This window comes from Oncorhynchus clarkii, chromosome 17, assembly GCF_045791955.1.
Source record: "Oncorhynchus clarkii lewisi isolate Uvic-CL-2024 chromosome 17, UVic_Ocla_1.0, whole genome shotgun sequence".
NCBI lineage: Eukaryota > Metazoa > Chordata > Actinopteri > Salmoniformes > Salmonidae > Oncorhynchus > Oncorhynchus clarkii.
Window position 1 is genome coordinate 16379177 of NC_092163.1, and position 24361 is coordinate 16403537.

General features: G+C 43.0%; 1 protein-coding gene across 1 annotated transcript in view; it reads left to right on the forward strand.

Moving 5' to 3' along the window:
- The first annotated feature begins 4913 nt into the window (after window positions 1–4913).
- LOC139370343 (growth factor receptor-bound protein 2-like) overlaps window positions 4914–24361 on the forward strand; it is a 46824-nt gene continuing 27376 nt past the window's right edge. The window contains exon 1 of the mRNA XM_071109769.1: window positions 4914–5370. Within this exon, the coding sequence (XP_070965870.1) occupies window positions 5293–5370 (78 nt within the window). The 5' untranslated portion in view covers window positions 4914–5292. The remainder of the gene's footprint in view (window positions 5371–24361) is intronic.

Here is a 24361-nt window from a genome sequence, read left to right on the forward strand (position 1 = left end):
GGGCGTAGAGAAACTGTTGCAGTTCTATAACACATTTCATGCAATTCTACCTATTTTGCCATGGTGCAGAGACCATTTTTTTGCAGTTTTAAAGCAAGTTTCCTGCAATTCTACACATTTTGCAATGGGGCGTAGAGAAACTAGTCTAGTCCTGTGTGTTGTTGTGCACTGTTATTACAGGTCTAGTCCCGTGTGTTGTTGTGCACTGTTATTACAGGTCTAGTCCCGTGTTTTGTTGTGCACTGTTATTACAGGTCTAGTCCCGTGTGTTGTTGTGCACTGTTATTACAGGTCTAGTCCCGTGTGTTGTTGTGCACTGTTATTACAGGTCTAGTCCCGTGTATTTATTGGAGGTGTTACCTGGCTCTTTTGTTTGGGTTACCTCCCTGTGTTTTTGTATATGTGTTTGTTTTGGGCTTCTTCCCTGTCTGTGCCTTTCATGGCATGTTGTATTTTTGGGTGGAGTATTAAAACCCCCTATTACGTATTCCTGTGCCTGTCTCCAATCATTTATACATCGTGACAGTGAATAACAAAATCAATGGGGGCCCCCTGGAGGTCAGGGACCCAGGGCACATGTCCTGCATGCCCGGTCGGTATTCGGCTATGATTACTACAATTAAAAACTTGTTAGCTGACATGGCTAATTGTTAGTGACTGACAAAACAATAAACTGTTGATACATAACATTTAGAACTTGCACCTTGTGTAATTCTACTATTCTCGACTGAGTTCCAAAACAATATATATACGGGGTCGGTTGGAGCGACCGTTAATATCGCTTATGCCTGGAGCCGGCCTGTAACTAAACTAATGTACAGAATTGAATATACAAGAGACAAAATGTGCACATTGTACATCATAAAAGCAGAGTCATGTCTTAAGTGCAAAACTAACAGTGGCTCAATGATTAATGCCTTCTGCAGTGCTATAATGTCCAAAAGTTATGGAGTTAGAAAGTTGGCTGTCAGAAGTTTTACAATATAAATGTAAATGTCAGTCTATATGCTTATTTCAAGACATGGCATGTGAGGGCGCGATGAGATACCCAATGGGTTGGACAGTATTTTTCTCGTCAATCATTTTTTTTTAAACTTGGAGATCTGAGGTACCGGGATGCATTAGAACAAAATCACCTTTATAATAAAGCATTGCATACATGTCATCACATTTGCGAGGTGGCATAGAGCAGTAGAGTAGAGGAATTTATCGAAGTTACACACAGAGGAAAACAATTTTGTGGCCTAGTGTCCGAGAAATGTTGGGCCTTTTATAAACGCATTTCATGCAATTCCACGTCGTCTTACTTGACTGGAGATGTTGGCATAATCGTTTAAAATGCCGCGTTTAAAAAAAACATGAAATTAGGAGTTGGGAAATCTCCGACTTCAGTGTGTTCAAGACAACTGGGAAAGCAAGGAAAAACTATTTCCTACTGGGAAAATTCGTTCATCCAACTCGCTACAATATGAGGAAAAAATTATAGTCCTAAAAATGCATTCCAGGTTGCTGATTGCTGATGGCAATGCTGGACGTCCGATGTCTGTAGTGTTGCAGGGTAGTAAGCATGATGGGATGTTAATTGCTTAATTCACTCAGGAACCACACCTGTGTGGAAGCACCTGCTTTCAATATATTTTGTATCCCTCATTTATTCAAGTGTTTCCATTATTTTGGCAATTATCTGCATATTTTTTCTCCTGTATCATTTCACAATTTATTCAAATTTTGTACCACTAGATGGCCCAGTAGTCCCTGCTATGGAGTCCCTACACCTTATGACACATCTACAACAGGTGAGGTCTAGAGCCAAACTAAATGTTGTCTTCTACTCTTCACACATGCATATTCATACAAAAGTGTGTGTTTATGTGTGTGTGTGAGAGAGAGAAAGATCTTTAGAAAACAAAAATGTAATTACTTGACACATTGGAAAGCACTAACCAAAGAAACAGCAAACTGGAATGCTATTTGACCCTAAACAAAGAGTAGTACACAGTGGCAGAATACCTGATCACTGTGACTGAATGAAGGAATATTCAAAATGAAGGAATATTCAGTTTCCACAAAATGAGGTGGAAATTGAGATGCACTTTCTAACCGTTTGCCAAATGTATGTCTTATTTTTTTATTTGTTTAACCTTTATTTAACAAGGCAAGTCAGTTAAAGAACAAATTCTTATTTACAATGACAGCCTACTAAAAGGCAAAAGGCCTCCTGCGGGGACGGGGGCTGGGTTTAAAAATAAATTCAATAAAAATATAGGACAAAACACACATCACAAGAGAGACAACACAACACTACATGAAGAGATACCTAAGACAACAACATAGCAAGACAGCAACACATGACAACACAGCATGGTAGCAACACAACATAACAACAACATGGAAGCAACACCACATGGCAGCAGCACAACATGGTACCAGCACAAAACAGGGTGCAAACAGTATTGGGCACTGACAACAGCACAAAGGGCAAGAAGGTAGAGACAACAGTACATCACGCAAAGCAGCCACAATTGTCAGTAAGAGTGTCCATGATTGAGTCTTTGAATGAAGAGATTGAGATAAAACTGTCCAGTTTGAGTGTTTGTTGCAGCTCGTTCCAGTCGCTAGCTGCAGCGAACTGAAAAGATGAGCGACCCAGGGATGTGTGTGCTTTGGGGACCTTTAAACAGAATGTGACTGGCAGAACAGAGATGACCAGTTTACAGAGGAGTCTAGAGTGCAGTGATAAGGAGCATTGCCAATGCCAATTAGAGACACATTTCCCTCAGATTACACAGACTCACAAAGAATTTGAAAACAAATCCTATTTTGATAAACTCCCATATCTATAAGGTTAAATACCACACACAGTGTGCCATCACAGTAGCAAGATGTGTGACCAGTTGCCACAAAAGGGCAACCAGTGAAGCAAAAAAGCCATTTTAAATACAAACAATACTTATCTGTCTATTTAGTTCCCCTTTTGTTCTTAAACTACTTTCGCATTGTTACAACACTGTGCATAGCCAGATGTATAACATTTGAAATGTCTCTATTCTTTAAGAAACTTTTGAGAGTTTAATGTTTACTGTTCTGATTGTTTATTTCACTTTTGTGTATCATGTATTCCACTTGCATTGGCAATCTGAACATGTTACCCATGCCAATAAAGCCCTTTGAATTGCATAGAGAGAGACAAAGCCATCACCTACAGAGAGATTAACCTGGAGAAGAATCCCCTAAGCAAGCTGGTCCAAGGGCTCTGTTCACAAACACAACAGAGCCCCAGGACAGCAACACAATTAGACCCAACCAAATCATGAGAAAACAAAAAGATAATTACTTGACACTTTGGAAAGAATTACAAAAAAACAGAGCAAACTAGAATGCTATTTGGCCCTAAACAGAAAGTACACAGTGACAGAATACCTGACCACTGTGACTGACCCAAATTTAAGGAAAACTTTGACTCTGTACAGACTCAGTGAGCATAGCCTTTCTATTGAGAAAGGCCACCGTAGGCAGACCTGGCTCTCAAGAGAAGACAGGCTATGTACACATTGCCCAGAAAATGAGGTGGAAACTGAGCTGCACTTCCTAACCTCCTGCCCAACGTATGACCATATTAGAGACACATATTTCCCTCAGATTTCACAGATCCACAAAGAATTTGAAAAACAAACCCGATTTTGATAAACTCCCATATGTACTGGGTGAAATACCACAGTGTGCCATCACAGCAGCAAGATGTGTGACCTGTTGCCACCAGTAAAGGTCAACCAGTGAAGTACAAACACCATTGTAAATAGAACCCATATTTATGCTTATTTATTTTCTCTTTTGTACTTTAACCATTTGTACATTGTTACAACACTGTGTATATATACATAATATGACATTTGTAATGTTCTGACTCTTTTGGAACTTCTGGGAGTGTAATGTTTACTGTTCGTTTTTATTGTTTATTTCACTTTTGTATATTATCTACTTCACTTGCTTTGGCAATGTTAACATATGTTTCCCATGCCAATAAAGCCCCTTGAATTTAATGTAATTTAATTTAATTGAGAGAGTGAGAGAGAGAGAGAGAGGGGGGGGGGGCAGTGGAACAGGGGAGTGGGATCATTTCTGTGCAGATTTAAGTATTCCCGAAATGTCGCGATAGGAAGCTTCCTATATACAGAGCTCACTTTCTAGGAAGTGGATAGCCTACTAATAACACGTGTTTGTAGAATTTCGAGGGATAGCAAGTAGAGACAAGGTAACATTAAATGTAGGTAGGTGGACTAGGCCTAGGAGACCTGAATAGTTTCACTTTAGCTTCATGCAAGTCCTGGTGTACCGTCGTTAACTTTTTTGAAACGATGTAGCCTATATTCTTGTTTAATTAGCCTACATTGTAGGTCTAGCACAACAATACCCTAATAGTCGTATCTTCGTCATCTTTCTTGTGTTGGAGCTAAAGTAGGCCCACAAGTCTCCTTTCTAAGTTTTAGCAATTGTGTCAACTAGGTTACTTTTAACTTTGTAACAAACTGTTGCTTGTCAAACTTGGAAACAATAATTTATTGCATTGTTACAACTATCGCAGGTCTTTGTTTTTATTCCCCAATGTTTCACTCGAATGAGCTGGACATTTATACAAAATATTGATGTAGGCTAATGGCAAGGAAAGAGGGCAGAAAACATTGTACCAGACACAAAACGATTTTGAGTCGAAATTAGACATTCTACATTTAGCTCGAGTTGAGTCATCAACCACATCTGCCTGTCAAACATCCTCTACAAGGCGTGTAAATTAGCAATCCCATTGGTTTTGCACAGCTACAGTACACCTATTGGATATGACAGTATTCTCACATCCGATTGGTCAATTGTGGAGATGATGTGCTTTAGTTGGTCTGAGGAAACGTCAATCAGATGATATCCTTCCTCCTCTTATTGTGAGAGCCTCAGAATGCTAGTATTGTCTGTGGGCGCGGCATCATATCACAAACTATCATATTAGTGCGTTGTTTTTCGGTGTTGGTTAATGTTGCTTTACTGCTACATAGTCTCAGGTTCTCTATCTGCGTTCTTATTCACAGGTTTGTAGCGGCGTGCAGCGAGTGAGGGTATTTGCGCTACTCGGAGTGACTGGTCAGACCAGGGGGAAAACGGGACCGGAGCTTTTCTGTTTTTTTTCCTGACATTGTTAATAATTTTCATAATTCCTTGGAGGAATAAACTCCATTGAAAGACTTCAGAAGGGTACTTGTGCGTTCATCAACAGCGCATACAAGTGTTCCAACAATCCTCACCATGGAGGCCATTGCCAAATACGATTTCAAAGCCACTGCAGATGATGAGTTGAGTTTTAAACGTGGAGAGACGTTGAAGGTAAGCAGCCAATTGTTTTACTGTTTATATTCTTAAGAAATGTGTCAGGGACAGCATGTTCCTGACTGATTAAAGGCCTGGTTATTACACTATTTGTAATAACCTGTCACCTTTTTTGTTGTTGGTCATTTTGTCTTCATATTAGACACTCCTGCACAGTAACCGGTTTTAAGGACATGATCTAAAAACGTGTAAACAGTTAGTACCCTAATTCACTTTAATTGGTCGATAATCAATAACAAAATATTTTCCAAGAGATATTACCTTGTCATTTCAAAGGTCTATTTATTATGATTGGCCTACAGAAAGAGAGGGACTAGAACAGAATATAATATAAATAAAAACATGTTGCAGGGGTGTTGTCCTTTGGTTCCAACACATTTGAATGAGGGGCAGCTAATGTCTTTGTCAATGGCAACTCATATGGTAATCGGTGTCATGTTTTCAAGGAAAAGTTCAGCGATTGTTTCCGTACAGATATGGAAAAGGATAGCACTGATAACCTTTGGCAGGACATGATTCTGTCTTTCTCTCATCCTATAACAAGCATCCTATATTGTATGCCACATATTACACGCGGACATCATTTTGTGTGGAGAACCAGAATGAGCAACCCCAAAATTAGTCTTCGTAGCCTATATGACAATAATTTTTAGAGTCAAATAAATGCTACAAGAGGAGTCAGAATGCTATGGTAAGTAACCCTACCCATAGTTGGTTAAAAACGACGCTTAAGCTCTTCCATCAAATCCTTTCTTTATCCTCAGTAGTTCAGCAATATTGGACTTCTTCTGTGGTTAAGTAGGCTATGTGATAATGCTGAAACAGGAAGTCTCCAGTATCATCCTTGGCTTCTATACATTTTTTCTCACTCAGAGAGTCAGAAATGGAGAGGGAGAAGGAAAGAGCAGAGAGAGAGAGGATGAGCTGGCAGTATGTTTACAACCACACCCCTTCCCTTGCTGGGATTATGACAGCTCCTTCATTTCAGTGTCAGAACAGTACTTTAACAGCTCTGCTTCATGACTCTGCTCTATTATAGCTGAACTTTTTTTGCCTGCACTGCAATCATAATACTGGTGTCAGTTCGGGTTAAAACCATATGCAAAAAAAAACAGCAGTAAAGAGAAGATTGAGAGTGAAGTGTGTGTCTCTGATGTAAACGGCTGGTTGTGGTTGTGTGCAGTCTTGTCTTCTTTCCAGCTCCCTCTCTCCACTGGTGTTTTGAGAATGGTCTGGCCCTGGTCTTGGCTCACCCTCCCTCCCCTGTTCTCCTCTACTCCGGCAATGTACCCCGGCAACGCCACGTTCAGAGGCAGAAACAGATCTGGCGAACCAGGACAGGAATACGCATTCATATCTCCTCAAGAGAAACATCAGTTGTAGATGTTCACACTAGAGACAGGAACATATCTGATCATGTGGCTTTAAGAGAAATATGGCCGCGAGCTGTGAAAACAGTGAACACGGTGAAACGGTGAACAAAGTTATCAGTCAATTTGTTGCCTTCTGACTTAATAAGTCTGTGATTGTCCAAGAGGAATATCTGAAGGGCGATTGGTGCGATTGCCGATCAGTGATAGGAGGCATGTGAGTGCAGGCTATACTGCTTACAGTATACACTAGTCTAAGTAACTTTTACTATCTGTATAGTACATTCTGTCATCCAAACCAATGGATGTCCCTCCCTCCTGTATTAGCCAAGCTTTTAGCCTGCGTGACAATGACCATAGCATTTGGCAAGACAGCACAAACCAATCTGGAAGCAGGCTACATTCTAACAGCCAAGTCAATAGATTTCTTTCTCGTGTTAGCTGATTTGTTCACAGAAATGAAGCTCAATGGAGAGCGAACATTCTTTATCACAGCGCTGTAGAAGGGGATGGGGGAGTATGCCAGGCAGCTTACTCCATCCCCCTGGGCTTTAGGCTTCGCTCGCTCGGCGGGCACCACATAAATATTAATCATCCAAGAGTGTGGTGTGTGGCAACAGCTTGCCGGTAAAAACACTACTACACCCGAGGCTATTTTTTTTTCTTCCCCCTGCTCGGTTCTTTCTGCGTAGCGCAGCATGCATGAACTCCGCCCGGAGTTGCGAAAGGGTTCTGTTGAGTTGAGTTCCCTTCTTGCAACTTCCTGGGATTGCTCTGCTGATGCAGTCTTGGCTGAGAGAGGGAGGGAAGGAGAAAGGGAGAATCTGGAGGGGATTCAGGAACATCGGCAGTGATCCTATCCCTCCTTTCCTAATTGAATTCTGACCATGGAGGGAGGATGGGGCCTCTTTTTAACCACACACTTCAAAGCTTCTGGCCTGGCACTGGGTTTTTAGCTCCAGTACTGTTCCAGCATGTACTATTACACAAGTGTTGTTACAGGGTATTTAGTCAAGTGGCTCTTATGAAGTAGGTCTACTCTCTTGATGAATTGAGCTCTTATGGAATAAGCCTACTGTCTTGGTGAATTGCTGAGAAGTAGAATACATCCGATGCGTGACGTGCCATGTCCATGATCAATTTAGCACCGTTCTTGAGATCCCCTTACAATACAGGGGACATTAAGTCCTCATGGATATTTTTAGAGATCTGTGAAGATGAGAGATTATTTCCTCTGAATATGTAGGGTAACTCCCCCATCCCCCACTTTACAAAGGGTGGAGGAGTTTATTCTCTGGTATTGAGTTGTCAGGAAGAGAAGCATGTCAAAAATAAATAACGCTTACTGAACAGAAGTCTTGTCTTGTTTTTTGTGTTACTCGACATCAAGACATCTCGGTTTGTCTCGCATTTTGAAGGGTAGGAGAGGAGACCTCCGTTTTTATTTGGGGAAGTTTTTTTGTTGGATAGACATTCAATGGCTCTGGGGCACGCAATCTTTCTCTCTCGCGTTCTCTATTTCTCTCTTTCTTTATTTTTTCTGTCAACTGAGGCCGCAGCACAAAAGCCGGGCAGCATCAGGTCTAAATTTAGCCTGCAAGGAGTGGAAAGAAAAACCATCTGAGACAGGAACCTGGCCAAGGGCTGCGTGTCTGACGGAGAAGCCCAAAGAGAATGGGAGCATCACTCTCGCCAAACAAAGGAGAAGAAGGAAACAACAAACAGCTTTGGTCTCAAGTGTCTGGCTAAATAGTTTTTAGGGAAGTAGCAGCACCGTAGCCTGGTCCCAGATTAGTTTTTGCTGTATAGCCAAATCCCGTGGCCATTGTCAATGCCGTTTGGCTAAGGCTATACAGCACAGATCTTAGGCCTGCAAGGTCACACTTTGGCTCTTTGACTTTTTGGTGCCAACCCACGGACACCAGAAGTCTGTGTTCCGAGCTGGCAGTCAGGCACAGAAGGATAAACCGAGAGAAAGCGAGGGAGAGAAAGAAAGCACTCCACTCCGCTCTCCCAGAATGCCAGAGGCAGCGGGAGTCTAAAACGGGATGTACTGTGAATGTACAGTGAAGGACAGACAGCGTCTGCCAACGCTATCTAGTGAACTGAACTCATTACCATGGCGGATACTAACCTGCTAGGTTTCTTAGGAGCTTATATACCAGAAGCTGCGTCCTATGGGTCACTTATGTCATATGCATGATAGGTTCTTCTGCCATTTGACCATAGCCATTCTTTGTGTCTATTTATGAGTGTGTATGCTTGCGTGTGCACCTGCATGTGTGGGTGACACTGACTCCTTTGACAGGGGCAAATGTACAGTGTATCAACTCTCCCATTACAAGGTGAAATCACCATCCGATGCAGATGAGTGTCAAGACAAGGGGGATGGAAGGAAAGACAATAGACACACATTGACTATCCCCATTGAGAGAAGAACAGCACAATCATTCATCCACCTGCTCTTCTCTGTCACAGATCTTGTCCTTCTCTTTGTCCTCCAGAAGGAGGAAATGGAGGTGAGGGATGCGGCTGGCTGCTCTCCTCCATCTCTCCATTCCTCTCCTCTGTTCCCTTCATCCTGCCTATTGGGGAGGGAGGGAGCGAGAATAATCTAAACAAACAAACTAGCAGGTCCCATGTCACAGCTTGTGACCTGCTAGAGGTGCTAAAGAAGACCGAGGGAGAACAGGCCTAAAGTAAACCCACAATCCTGTGCCGGGCTTCTCTCTCGTCACCTCCCGTCACCGTGTACAGAGTTACAGTATATTGACTTTTCAATTACAGGGCAGAAAAACAAAGCATGATGAAGAAAGAGATAGTGGGATGGCAGAAGGAGAGGTAGACTAGTGTTTATAAACCTTTGTGTTGCCTTACTACGCGATAGACACAACTTTAACAACCCAAACATCGGACCTAAATTGGTAGAACAAGGGTCAAGAATTAAACCATCAGGTTAGGTTTGTGAACTAATGTCCGGGTGTTCTAACAAATCGTGCACTCCCCCAAGGCTAAGTTAGGATGTTCTAACAAATCGTGCACTCCCCTCAGTACAATGGCAGGGTGTTCAAAACATTTTTGCCCCCCCCCCCCCCTGCGGCTACTGCTGCATGGATGATGCTTATTACCCTTGGAAGTGAATCTGACCTAATTACAGTATGAGATTGTCTGACTGGAGGGCTGGCAGTGCACACATGCACAGAGAGAGAGACACACACACCGAGTTGTCACACTGTAGCTTTGAAAAGTTTACTGCTACTGTCTGACCCAGTCGTAAGGCCAAAGGCTGCTCTTATTACCCCTGTGTTCAGGGACCTTCGCTTTGAAGCCATCCTGGAGCCTTGCTTCCTTGTTTTCCTGCTTGTCCTCCTGCGTGGTTTGGGATGGGTAGATGCCGAGTTGGCTCCATTTCTGTTGGGAATGCCCTGAGATTTGACTAAATCTAAGGAACAAGGGATTTTAAACTATCTTCTCAGGTGTGTTCAGAACTTTCCAGGCCTCACAACTTGCCAGATAGTTTCATTTTGCACGGGTTGACTTCACCCAGTCGTAATTCTGTCCAGGGCTACAGTAGTTGAGGCTCACTACAACACACTCCCTACTGCTCTTTAGCTAAGAGTGTGATCACGGGCCCGACAGTGTGAAAAGCAAAACATGGTTTCCTGTCACATCTAATGCTGTTCTTGACTCTCAGCTTCACAACCATATTTTTTATTTTTTTATTTAAAAAGGCAAGTCAGTTAAGAATACATTTTTATTTACAATGACGGCCTAGGAACAGTGGGTTAACTGCCTCGTTCAGGGGCAGAATGACAGATTTTCACCTTGTCAGCTCAGGGATTCGATCTAGCAACCTTTCGGTTACTGGCCCAACGAATCTAACCACTAGGCTACCTGCCGCCCCGCCCTTGGCCTAGGGGGAGTGCAAGTAGATACGCACACATACACACACACACACGAAACAGTGTAAAGCACACCGAAACAGTGTAGAGAACACATGCACACAGACACACACACACTAAACTAATCCGCAGTGGGACTAGCTTGGGCTGTTCAACATTGTTTTTCATCAAAGCTGCGATCCTAACACCGCTCTGTCTAATGCCTCGGAAACAACCCTCTCCCACACCTCTCTCTCACACCACACACAGCCTCTCACCCTCCCTCCAGTGCTGTTTCAAAGATCCATCTCTAAGCCCAGTCAAATGCTTTAACCATTGATCAAACCTAAACCTGCCTTCTCCCATGTGGACAGACCATAGAATACAATACTCTGGGCTGTTAGCTCAATACGGATGGCTTCCTAACTAGAAGCTTTGTTTTCCCTCCCTCCTTAAGCTTTGGGTTTTTTATCGCAACACCCAGAAATGGCTCCCTATTCCCTATATAGTGCACTACTTTTGACCAGCCCTATATAGGAAAATAGGGTTCCATTTCAGCTGTGAAAGTTGCCTTCTCACACCTCATTTGTTTTTACTTTGATGTCAATAGAGCCATTCTCACTTTATTTATATAGTTCAGGGGACTGGGGGGGAACAGGCTAAATTCTCACTGCAGGATTATTTTGCTTCAACTCCAGGAAAAGCGTAATTGTTTCAGGAACCGTGTGTGTGCGCGCGCGTGTGTGTGATAGGGAGATAAATGAAGCCATCTCCTCTCTCCCTCTTCTCTCCCATCCTGTAATTTGGTCGTCGCGATGGAACACAATTCCATCAACATGATGAGCATGAAAATACCCATAACTTTTGCCAAAGTGTCATTTCCGTGTTGTATGGCTTCTGGAACTGCAAAATATGGTTATTTTGTTTGAATGGGCACAGAAACGGTTGTAACGGGATCGTTACAATGTCGTAACTATTACTTCTCATCAGAAACCCTCAACAGAAACTCTGGGTATAGACTAGAGTTTGGGTATAACCAGAGATACTGGATATAATGATGGGATTACGCGTCTCCCCCCTAACAATGGGATTCGTTATCCACAGAGTGGAATGGCAGGCTGTCGAGCTCCTGTCTATTCCTCTCTGGTGATTGGCGTATAGATCTCCGTTATTTAATACTTTTTGGAATATTCAATGAGCCGTCAACCGCCTGTATTCAATGTAGAGTGAGATGCTATGCTAACCTCATGAATATGCATAGACTATCACTAGTTCTGACAGGAACAACTCTGATATAAAGTATTTTTTTCTCAAAGTTGCCTGGATGTCACTTGTGACACACTTACGTCAGTACACCCGTAACATGTTACGCATTACGAAATGGCTGTTAGATCAAAAAGACTCACTTATCACAATAGCAATACATTTTTATCTTGACTAAACTCTCATTGACCCACATACAAAAACACCTCGCTTGCTTAATAATCTACTAAGTGTGGACAGATTTTGGGCGGAGTAAACCCTCTCGCTTCGCCTCTTCAGGCTTAGTCCCACCCTTAGCCATCCCGTGAGCCACATGAAGTCGGAGTAGTGTTCCAATTCAACTTTGGGCAAGGGGTAGTGCCTTTGAGCCCTGTAGTTGTCCCTCCAAACGATGCGAATTGACATGCAGATTTTCTATCTAGTGGTTATCAGAACTCCCATGAAGCACTGCGACCAAAGTCTCTAAAGTTGCTTCAGGAAGGTGGCTGGCAAATATACTATGATGGAAGCAAACGTAAGTAATTATAACGTCATAACAAGTCATGCAAAAAATGTACAGTTAAGAGGAATATATTAATGCAGAAAAGGATTATGCATATTTATTGGTCATGAAGTTAATTTATGAAAATCGCTATTTAACATGCTGACTAGCTAACATTAACCAACTAGCCATACATTTAGCTTGCTGATGGGCGTGACATTTGTATGACTTGTAATCAGGGATGCACGATATATCGGTGAGCATATCGGATGTCTAGTTTAACCCAGATGTGCGAAACCGATGTCAACACTGACGTGCATGCCTACAATTGAAGTCAGAAGTTTACATACACTTAGGTTGGAGTCATTAAAACTCATTTTTCAACCACTCCACAAACTTCTTGTTAACAAACTATAGTTTTAGCAAGTCGGTTAGGACATCTACTTTCTGCATGACACAAGTAATTTTTCCAACAATTGTTTACAGACAGGTTATTTCACTTAGAATTCACGGTATCACAGTTCCAGTGGGTCAGAAGTTTACATACACTAAGTTGACTGTGCCTTTAAACAGCTTAGAAAATGATGTCATTGCTTTAGAAGCTTCTGATGGGCTAATTTACATCATTTGAGTTAATTGGAGGTGTACCTGTGGATGTATTTGAATGCCTACCAAACTCAGTGCCTCTGCTTGACACCATGGGGAAATCAAAAGAAATCAGCCAAGACCTCAGAAAAAAATGGCAGACCTCCACAAGTCTGGTTCATCCTTGGGAGCAATTTCCAAATGCCTGAAGGTACTATGTTCATCTGTACAAACAATAGTGCGCAAGTTTAAACACCATGGGACCACGCAGCCGTCATTCTGCTCAGGAAGGAGACACGTTCTGTCTCCTAGAGATGAACGTACTTTGGTGCGAAAAGTGCAAATCAATCCCAGAACAACAGCAAAGGACCTTGTGAAGATGCTGTAGGAAACAGGTACAAAAGTATCTATATCCACAGTAAAACGAGTCCTATATCGACATAACCTGACATTTCACATTCTTAAAATAAATTGGTGATCCTAACTGACCTAAGACAGAATTTTTACTAGGATTAAATATCAGGAAATGTGAAAAACTGAGTTTAAATGTATTGGCTAAGGTGTATGTAAACTTCCGACTTCAACTGTATGTCATGTGGCCTTGTGGTGTGTGTCTGAGAGTAACCGGGGAAGAGAGAAGGCAACCATGTTGACTTGCAGTGGTAGGCTTTTTGCTCGTTATTCAACTCATCTGATTACATAGTATCTGTCTTGACTGCATCAACTGAGAGAAACTAGCTTAGCTTGCTAGCTAACGTTAGCTAGGCTAATTGAGACTACATAACTTTAGCTGTGTGCTTTCCATTCCTTTCTATAGCAAATAACAACTACATTCAGAGTATTAAGTGGCAGCCTACCTGTAGGCTCTTGGTGTTGTAGCCTGTCTTTCTCATTTAACTTTTAGTTTTGTCATTTTAATTCCATTGACTAGCCTAGATATCTGCCACACGGAGCGTCTATCTATGACTGTAGCCTAGTGCCGGTTTGATGACTTCAGAACAGTACTTCCACTGGTAGTGACTGAGTGAAGGAAATGCGACTGTTAAACTGCTATGGAATGAAAGTCCAGCTTCAGTACTCCTCCACTTTGAACCACAACCAGAGGATGGGTATGTTACGGGCATAATGTTTTTCTGCTGTTCTCATTTGTTGCTCATATGGTAAGTACATATTTGTTGCACGAGAAATATAAGGAAAGCTATTACTGCCACCAGTACAGGCATTGTGAAAAACACAAGGCTCGTCGTCAATGAATTGAGTGATATCCGTTGTCAGTTTCTGATGTGCGCAACTGATGGAGTGATGTCCCATTCCCTAGGCCTAATTGACCTCTCCCTACCACTAGTTGCTCCATTTGAGTGCCACTCCTCCACCGAGCAACCCTCTAAAACGAGGGGGAGGGCTAAGGGGAGGTATTGGGAATAAGCCTTCCTCTCTGGTGTAACCCTAGTCCTTGAGTACCAACATACAGTACAGGACTCTCAACACTAGTCGTTGTGTGCCAACATACAGTACAGGACTCTCAACCCTAGTCCTTGAGTACCAACATACAGTACAGGACTCTCAACCCTAGTCCTTGAGTACCAACATACAGTACAGGACTCTCAACACTAGTCGTTGTGTGCCAACATACAGTACAGGACTCTCAACCCTAGTCCTTGAGTACCAACATACAGTACAGGACTCTCAACACTAGTCGTTGTGTGCCAACATACAGTACACGACTCTCAACCCTAGTCCTTGAGTACCAACATACAGTACAGGACTCTCAACCCTAGTCCTTCAGTACCAACATACAGTACAGGACTCTCAACACTAGTCGTTGTGTGCCAACATACAGTACAGGACTCTCAACACTAGTCGTTGTGTGCCAACATACAGTACAGGACTCTCAACCCTAGTCCTTGAGTACCAACATACAGTACACGACTCTCAACCCTAGTCCTTGAGTACCAACATACAGTACACGACTCTCAACCCTAATCCTTGAGTACCAACATACAGTACAGGACTCTCAAAATTAGTCGTTGTGTGCCAACATACAGTACAGGACTCTCAACCCTAATCCTTGAGTACCAACATACAGTACAGGACTCTCAACCCTAGTCCTTGCATGCCATGTTTTTGATTGAACTGACCTGGAAGACCAGCCGTGTTAAATGCAATCACTGAACTGATCAATTAGCTCAGTTGGTTAGGTTTGTTGCCTTGTTGGGACAAAAAGATGATGGACTATGTACACCCTCTGTTGCCTCATGCTGACTCATCCCCAGCTGGCCTCCCATCACTGTGGGTAAGTCAGTTGGCATTAGAGTGCTAACATGCTAGGCAGGCACCAGCCCCAACATACAGGGCTCACCTTCCCGATCAGAGTGACTCATTCCACCCCTAAGTTACCCCTGCGCTCCTTCACACTAAACAGCATACATTGTTTTCCACAAGCACATGGAGTAGCCAGACAAATCGGAAAAGTAGCCAGCCAGGCTCGGGTTAAGACATTTTTGCAGAACAAGCTCTATTTTGGTGGCCTCTGGTACATTCGAATACTAGATATTTTCTGTCTGAAAACACAATCAGGATATAACACTGATCAAAAATGTTCACACTTTTACATTGCTGGTTTCATCAGCTGTTGTGCAATATGATATAAACACAGGAACAACTTAATTCTGACTGCATTGGGCCTTAAAAAACCTGTAACACGAAGCCCAAACACTGTCGCTCGCGAGCAGTGTGGGTGCAATAATTGAATAACATAGATTTCTAAATGTATTGTGCGACGCGAGCGGTGTAGTCCGCCTGTAAGAGTCTGACTTCCACAGGCTTCAGGTATGATTGAAGAATGACGCAGGTGTTAAACATGGGCTTTGCCATACAGAAAGCACCATTGTTAAAATGTTGATTAAACCAGTAGACCTACAGTATATCAATATCTCTGAAAATAAGTATAATTAGCTTTTAAAACAATTCAAAGCCTACCCGTATGCAAATTATAGAGTCAAATGAACTGCTCTCTTAGTGATGCTATTCGGTAGACTACTGACTAGTCACTCACTTTAAAATCCTTGTCTGGCCAGTACTAAAGGACTTCAAATCGAAAATACAAATGAGATCTGTAGTTTAGTTGTGCCGATGCGACACCATGGACATATACAGTAACTACGTTGTATGAGATTGACTTTATTCAGTCAGTTCCACACCTTTTATAGACAAGTTAAGCTTGCTGTTCGTCAATCAAAGCACAGTAAATAGCCTATGCGCCACCACTCCGTGGCTCTTTATGAAACACGCCAGGGTCCAACGTTAGCTTTTTTTCTCACTGGTAAAAATCATCCAGTTAACGTTGGACGCTGGTAAAAATCTATTGGCATGAACAGAACTTCTACTGGCCTGGACGTGGTGTAGTTCTTAAAGGGATAATTCAATATTTTGGCAATGACCGTTTGAATGAAGTTGCTGACTAGCATTAGCGCAATTGCTAACTAACATTTACACAATGGCTGGAAGACTATGGTAACTGCTAGCATGCTAGTAGAGACCTAGCATTAGCTTGCAAAAACTAACACCAACTTCCTTCATTGCCAAAACCCAGGAGTATCCCTTTAAATGAACTGGGGTCATGCAGGGCCTATAGGTTGGCATGCTTTCTCTAAATTCAGCTATTAAGAGGCTACATTTGGTTATTGTATGTTTTAAAAAGCTGTGTAATATAATTTGGCAATGTAAGTCATTACCCTATTCTTTAGAATTGCATTGTATTAATTGTATACATTTGTTTCTAAAGTATGTATTTTTGAGATTTGAAAATAGGACACTGCCTCTTTAAGAGTCCAAAAGACATATCGACATGGCTACAGTAGGCTAGCCAAGACTAATGCTACGTGTCTTTTTGTAGCTTTCTTTTTGCAGACTATCAACAGTAGCCAGTAGCCATATTGCTAGAATGTTTACTTTTGTAAATCACTTCCACTAAAAGAAGACAATAGGCTAAATGGATTTGCACTCATCGTTAGCACATTTTATTGGACGTGCAAATTCATGCTCCATCCCTCCGTGTAAAGAAATGTGACTGGAACCACAGCACACACAACACACACACACCCAAGTACCGAAAGACGGGACAGACCGCAGACTGTCAAACCGTCAGTGTTCCCGGTCATCGCTCACTTTGTAAAGCATAACCTAGTTCAATAGTTCTCCTCAAAATAGGATCAGTTGCAGTTACCCCTGTAGCATCTGCTCGTCTGTCACCTGGGGTGAGTCAGTTAGCATTACCCCGCTAACTTGTTTACGCTAGCTCTAACGTACCCAGGCCCGGCTGCCTGCTGTGTCTCCTGTGAGGCGAGAGACATAGTTAGCATTAGAGGTACACCAGAGTGACTCATTCCTCCCCTAAGTAACCCCTGAGCTCCTTCACAAGTGGTAGACGTCATACCACTCACTACACCTGTCAGTGGAGCAGGGCAGAGAGCAGGGTAAAGGGGTTAGCTTGTGACGTGCATGTGTTTTGTGTGTGTGTGTGTGTGTGTTAGAGGTCGACCGATTATGATTTTTCAGCGCCGATCCCGATTATTGGAGGACCAAAAAAGCTGATACCGATTAATCGGATGATTTTAAAAAACATGTATTTGTAATAATGACAATTACAACAATACTGAATGAACAATTATTTTAACTTAATATAATACATCAATAAAATCAATTTATCCTCAAGTAAATAATGAAACATGTTCAATTTGGTTTATATAATGCAAAAACAAAGTGTTGGAGAAGAAAGTAAAAGTGCAATATGTGCTATGTAAGAAAGCTAACGTTTAAGTTCCTTGCTCAGAACATGAGAACATATGAAAGCTGGTGGTTCCTTTTAACATGAGTCTTCAATATTCCCAGGTAAGACGTTTTAGATTGTAGTTATTATAGGAATTATAGGACTATTTCCCTCTATACCATTTGTATTTCATTAACCTTTGACTATTGGATGTTCTTATAGGCACTATAATATTGTAAGTGTAACAGTATAGCTTCCGTCCCTCTCCTCGCTCCTCGCTCCTCCCTGGGCTCGAACAAGCAACACAACGACAACAGCCACCCTCGATGCAGCGTTACCCATGCAGAGCAAGGGGAACAACTACTAGAAGGCTCAGAGTGAGTGACGTTCGAAACGCTATTAGCGCGCGCTAACTAGCTAGCCATTTCACTTCGGTTACACCAACCTCATCTCGGGAGTTGATAGGCTTGAAGTCATAAACAGTGCAATGCTTGACGCACAATGAAGAGCTGCTGGCAAAACGCACAAAGGTGCTGTTTGAATTAATGTTTACATGCCTGCTTCTGCCTACCCACCACTCAGTCAGATACTTAGATACTTGTATGCTTGTATGCTCAGTCAGATTATATGCAATGCAGGACACGCTAGATAATATCTAGTAATATCATCAACCATGTGTAGTTAACTAGTGGTTATGATTGATTGTTTTTGTTAAGATAAGTTTAATGCTAGCTGGCAACTTACCTTGGCTTACTGCATTCGCGTAACAGGCTCCTTGTCTCCTTGTGGAGTGCAACTAGAGAGAGGCAGGTCGTTATTGCGTTTGTCACGAACCGGCTCAAAGCCCGTAACAAAGGGAGACAACGTGGAGATAAGGAGTAACAAAATATATATATATTAACTAAAGCAACTAAGGAAAATATACAATGATGTGTGTAATCAGTAATCAGTAGCGTAAGTGAGTGCTTTGCATGCATGAATGTGATAATGCAGGGTGTTGAACGGTGCCAAAGCAAACAAACAAAAGGCCACAACACAATCTACAAATGTCTGCATGGAGAGAGTCTCCCCCATGAATGGGGAAGGGGTGTATTTATCCTGGGAAACACCTGGGCCCAGGTGTTTCCCATGTAGCTGACGACCCTCTCAACTCCGCCCACCGGCATCCTAATAAGGAAACAAGAACAAAGACAAAATACGGCAGACAGAGTGGGAGGGTCGTCACATTCCCTCCCATAAAACCGGGGACCAACAAGGACCCCGGAACAACATACCAGTCCCTGCAGTCCCAAATTGACACAGCCTCCTGCGTCCCAAATTGGTGAGGGGTTATGTGTTCACACTTACAATTTGCCCCAGCCAACCTCCTCCCCAAACCTCAGCAACCTTCGCACAGGAAGCAACATTTAAGAGGAACGAAGAAAACAAGACCAGGAGGGAAAAGACAGGACAGAGAGAACATGACAATAGGAAGCAATGGTCAGTCCCGTAACATTTAGGAGCAGGGTGCACGAGAGAGCGCATCAGCAATCACGTTTTCAGACCCCCTGATGTGCCGCACATCGAGATGGAATGATTGTAAAAATAAACACCATCGCATTATCCTCTGGTTTGGACACATCATGGACCTCAAAAAAGTGAGGGGGTTGTGGTCAGTGTAGACCACAATAGGTACTACCCCCGACCCGACATACACTTCGAAGTGTTGTAGCGCCCAAATGAGTGCTAGTGCTTCCTTTTCAATAACCGAATAGTTCAACTGATAATCGTTAAACTTTTTGGAAAAGAAACTAACAGGCCTCTCAACCCCAGACACATCTGCTTGCAGCAAAACTGCACCTGCCCCCACATGACTAGCATCCACCTGCAAGGTAAATGACAAATCCATGCGAGGAGCAGCCAGCACCGGAGTTGAGGTAAGCAACCTCTTTGCATCTTCAAAAGCGTGTTGACAACGAGTAGACCAAACGTAAACAGCCTTAGCTTTTAGCATATCGGTCAAGGGAGCGACCACAGTAGAGAAGTTACTACAAAAACTACGGTAATAACCAATCATGCCCAAGAAACGCATCAGTTCCTTTTTAGTAGTTGGTGATGGAAAAGCATCAATAGCCACCACTTTAGCCCGAACAGGACGCACTTCACCCTGCCCAACCACTTTTCCAAGGTATGTAACGGTTGCCTGAGCAAACTCACATTTAGCCAGATTGATTGTGAGGCGAGCCGCAGCCAGACGTTCGAACAAGGCTTGAATACGGGACAGATGTTTCTTCCCAAGTATCTGCATATATCAATACATCGTCCAAATAAACAGCGCACCCGGTCAGACCGGCGACAACCCTGTTCATAAGTCGCTGAAAAGTCGCAGGTGCATTACGCAGACCGAAACTCATAACCGAATATGAGTACAGACCAAAGGGTGTAATAAAGGCAGAGATTTCACGTGCCCTAGTCGTCAGTGGCACCTGCCAATAGCCTTTTAACAGGTCAAATTTGCTCACAAACTTAGCTGCACCGACTTGATCAACACAGTCCTCCATCCTAGGAAGAGGAAATGAATCTGGCTTTGTGACACTGTTTACCTTACGGTAGTCCGTACAAAATCGGTTTGTTCCATCCGGTTTACTGACCAAGATACAGGGAGAAGCCCAACTGGAGAAAGAAGGCTCTGCTATCTTACTCTCCAGCATGTACTTGACCTCAGCATCCAGACAACGTAGTTTCTCTGAAGAAACTCTATAGAACCGCTGACGAATGGGGTCAGCATCTCCAATGTCAATATCATGTTCCATTAAGTTTGTACGTGTAGGTGTATCAGAAAACAAACCTGGAAATCTCTGAATCAGACCAACCATCTCTTTCCGCCCATCAACAGGTAGGTGAGTGAGAAGACTGTCTAAGATATCCAGTGTTTCTGAATTTTTCAATCTACCCTGCAATATACAATCGTCAGGACCAGGAACATCTTCCTCCTCATGCACAGATCTAGCATGACAAGAACCCACGGAAACAACGGTATCAGCCAAAAGAACAGGTTTAGCGTCCTCTGCAGAATCCCACTGTTCAGTCTCAGAGGAACGTGCATAATAGGGTTTTAACAGATTTACATGGCACAGCTGGTGTGCTTTCCTTCGTTCTGGAGTGGCCACTAGATAATTTTGCTCAGTGTACTTGCGCAACACAGTATATGGACCTTGAAACTTGGCTTGAAAAGGAGAACCAACAATTGGCAGCAGAGCAAGAATCTGGTCACCCGGACTAAATTGACGAGGCTCAGCTCGGCGATCAAATATGCCCTTCATCCTCTCCTGTGAAGATGATAACTTCTCTTTAGCCATTTCACCAGCGGCATACAGCCGTCTCCGGAAATCACACACATACGATAACAGGGACTGAGGAGGCTCGGGAGACTTCCAGTCATCCTGGAGAACAGATAAAAGTCCACGCACCCTATGTCCAAACACAAGGTCATTTGGACTGAAACCCGTGCTCTCCTGTGAAACCTCCCTAGCGGCTAACAGTAACCAAGGCAACCCCTCCTCCCAATCCTTATCCATCTCAGTACAATAAGCTCTCAACAAAGACTTTAGAGTTTGATGGAAATGTTCCAGTGCTCCTTGACTTTGCGCGTGATAGGCGCTAGACAAATTGTGTTTAATATGGAGCTGTTGAAGAACCTGACTAAACAGATTAGAGGTGAAATTAGATCCTTGATCACTCTGAATGACCTTAGGGATTCCAAACAATGAGAGAAACTGAGTCAAAGCTTTTAACACAGATTTAGTTGTGATAGATCGTAGAGGATAGGCAGCAGGAAACCTAGTGGTCTGACACATCACAGTGAACAGGTAACTGCTACCCTTTTTAGAACGAGGCAGGGGACCCACACAGTCAATAATCAGATACTCAAAAGGTTGGCTGAGTACAGGAATAGGAAACAATGGTACCGGTTTAATAGCTTGATTAGGCTTACCAGTTAATTGACAGGTGTGACAAGTTTTTATAAAATCAGAAACATCCCTCTTTAATCTAGGCCAAAAGAAATGTCTTAAAATGCGATTGTAGGTTTTCCTCACCCCCATATGTCCAGCAACGTCGCTGTGGGAAGTTTCCAACACCAACTCACGAAGCTTAACTGGTACAACAACCTGACTAATTGCCTCCCCCAGAAAACAACTATCATGAGACACCCACTTTCTCATCAGGACATCCTCTTGGAGAAAATAGCCATGGGCGACATCTCCCAACTGTTCTACAGGCATAATTTGGTCACGCAACTCTTCTAACGTGGGGTCATCCCGTTGCGCATTAATTAGATCTGAGCGGGTTACAGATAACGGAATAACAGGGAAAACAGTGGCATACTTCTTTGTATTATTATCATTAGTCGGCGCAGTGACCAATTCGCCACGGCTCATAGAACGTGTCACTGCACACGCAGAGAACACCTCTGGGAAGCTCTGTACACTCTCATCAGGAATCCCAACAAATGACGGCTTAGTGGAAACCACTAGAGATGGAAACACGGCAGGCCATACACGCTCACCAGCCAAGTTATTCCCAAGGATAACGTCGATACCCTCAATAGGCAACGAAGGCCGCACCCCCACAACAACTTCACCTTTCACCAGTCCACAATCCAACATCAGTTTATGCAATGGAACTGACAGAGTGTTCAAACCTATTCCCCTAATTAGAACACTATTCCCCGAATCAGTCTTAGCAGAAAAGGGTAACACAGATTCCAACACAAATGATTCAGAGGCACCTGTGTCTCTCAGGATCTTCACTGGCACTAGGTCTTTACTTCCTAACATAGACACAAAACCTTCCGTAATGAAAGGTAAATAGTCTGGATCAATATGGACTTTCACATTATCCTGGGCCTGAGGAAATGAGTCATGAGTGAACTGATGTGGAACAGGTGCAGCTAACGCGGTAGGCTTGGATTTAGCGTAAGCACCCTTTGACCTGAGAAGTGGACATTCGTTTTTCCAATGACCTGAACCTTGACAGTAGTGACACTCCTGCCCAAAGTCAGCTTTACCATGGGAGTCAGGCTCAACCCTAGTTGAATAGAACTGTGCCCGTGAACCAAAGTATCTCGGTGAGCGAAGCCCAAATCTATCCGAACGCCCCCACTCTTTCCGAATACGGGGCTCTGCAAAGACACTTTTGTGAGTCAACACATACTCGTCCGCCAAAACCGCAGCTTCAGCGACATTCTTTACTTTCTGTTCATTAATATACGTGGCAATACGATCAGGAATTGTGTCCTTAAATTGTTCTAACATAATCAGATCACACAGCCCTTGGAAAGTCACAACTGCAGAGGCGGAACACCAGCGATTAAACTGTAAAGATAATTGTCGTGCAAATTCAACATGAGATTGCTTATCATCCCTTTTTAATGTTCTAAATCGTTGGCGGTAAGCCTCAGGGACCAATTCATAAATCTGTAACACAGCTGTTTTAACTTTATCATAATTGGCACTGTCGTGTACACTAAGAGCTGAATATGCTTCCTGCGCTTTACCAGTCAGCACACACTGCAACATTAAAGTGCGGTCAGAATCAGGCCAACTCCTAGCGTCAGCAACACGCTCAAACAACGAAAAGAATGTCTCGGGATCCCTTTCATTAAACTGAGGCAATAACCGTAAGTTCCCAACAATATCAAATGTCTCTGGGGCACGACCAAAAGAGGAACTACCCCTAGGTAAATCTGGATCACCTTCCCAAAACAAACTCTCCCCTGAGATCTTTCTTTCCCTAACCAACTCTATACGTTCTTGTTGCAACTTGATTTTAGCACGCTCCATATCTTGTTTAAATGCCAATTCCTTTTCATACTTTACACGATCATGCTCTAGCTTCTCACGATCACTTTGCCGATCATGCTCTCTCTTTTCACGATCATGCTCCAGCTGTAACAAAAGCAGTTCTTTCTGCTGTTCAAAAAGAAGGCTACTTGGACTAACCGATGGAATGGCCATTGTAACGTTATGGGGAGACGACAAACTCTCAGCAGAGGCTGGCCCAGTGGTAACTTCAAGAATACCACTCTCCATCAGATTGGCCTTCAATATCAACCTAATAGAATTCTTTAGACGTTTATCACTAATCTCAACGTTGTAGTGTTCAGCGACCTTCAACAGCTGTTCTTTAGTACCTAAATCTAACAATTTCTCCGATGGAAAGCGAATGAATTCATCTATATAAGATGCCATAGTTACAAAAAAAAATAATAATAATCTCGCTCTTCCCCTCTGCTGAGCACACCAGACCACAACCCGAGAATTGACAATCACCCTGAGCACCACAGAAGAGAGATGAGATACGGAGCTTCCCCAAAACCTACAATAACTCAACCCTAGTCTTCGTGCAGATTTGCAGTGGGAATTTACGCACTGTAGCCCGCTGGCAAGGAAAAACTCCCCAGCATGCTGGTAAATTCCACCAAGCCACGGATGTGCCCCCGAGACAACTGCTCAGTCCACAGACACCACACAAAAATAACAAGCATTAACCATGCCCAACATATTCCAAAAAAAATGAAACATGTCACTAAGCCTATCAGGGGAAAAAGGCTATAGCTCCAGGTAGCAAGTTCCACTACCCTACCCAAATCTCCCACTGA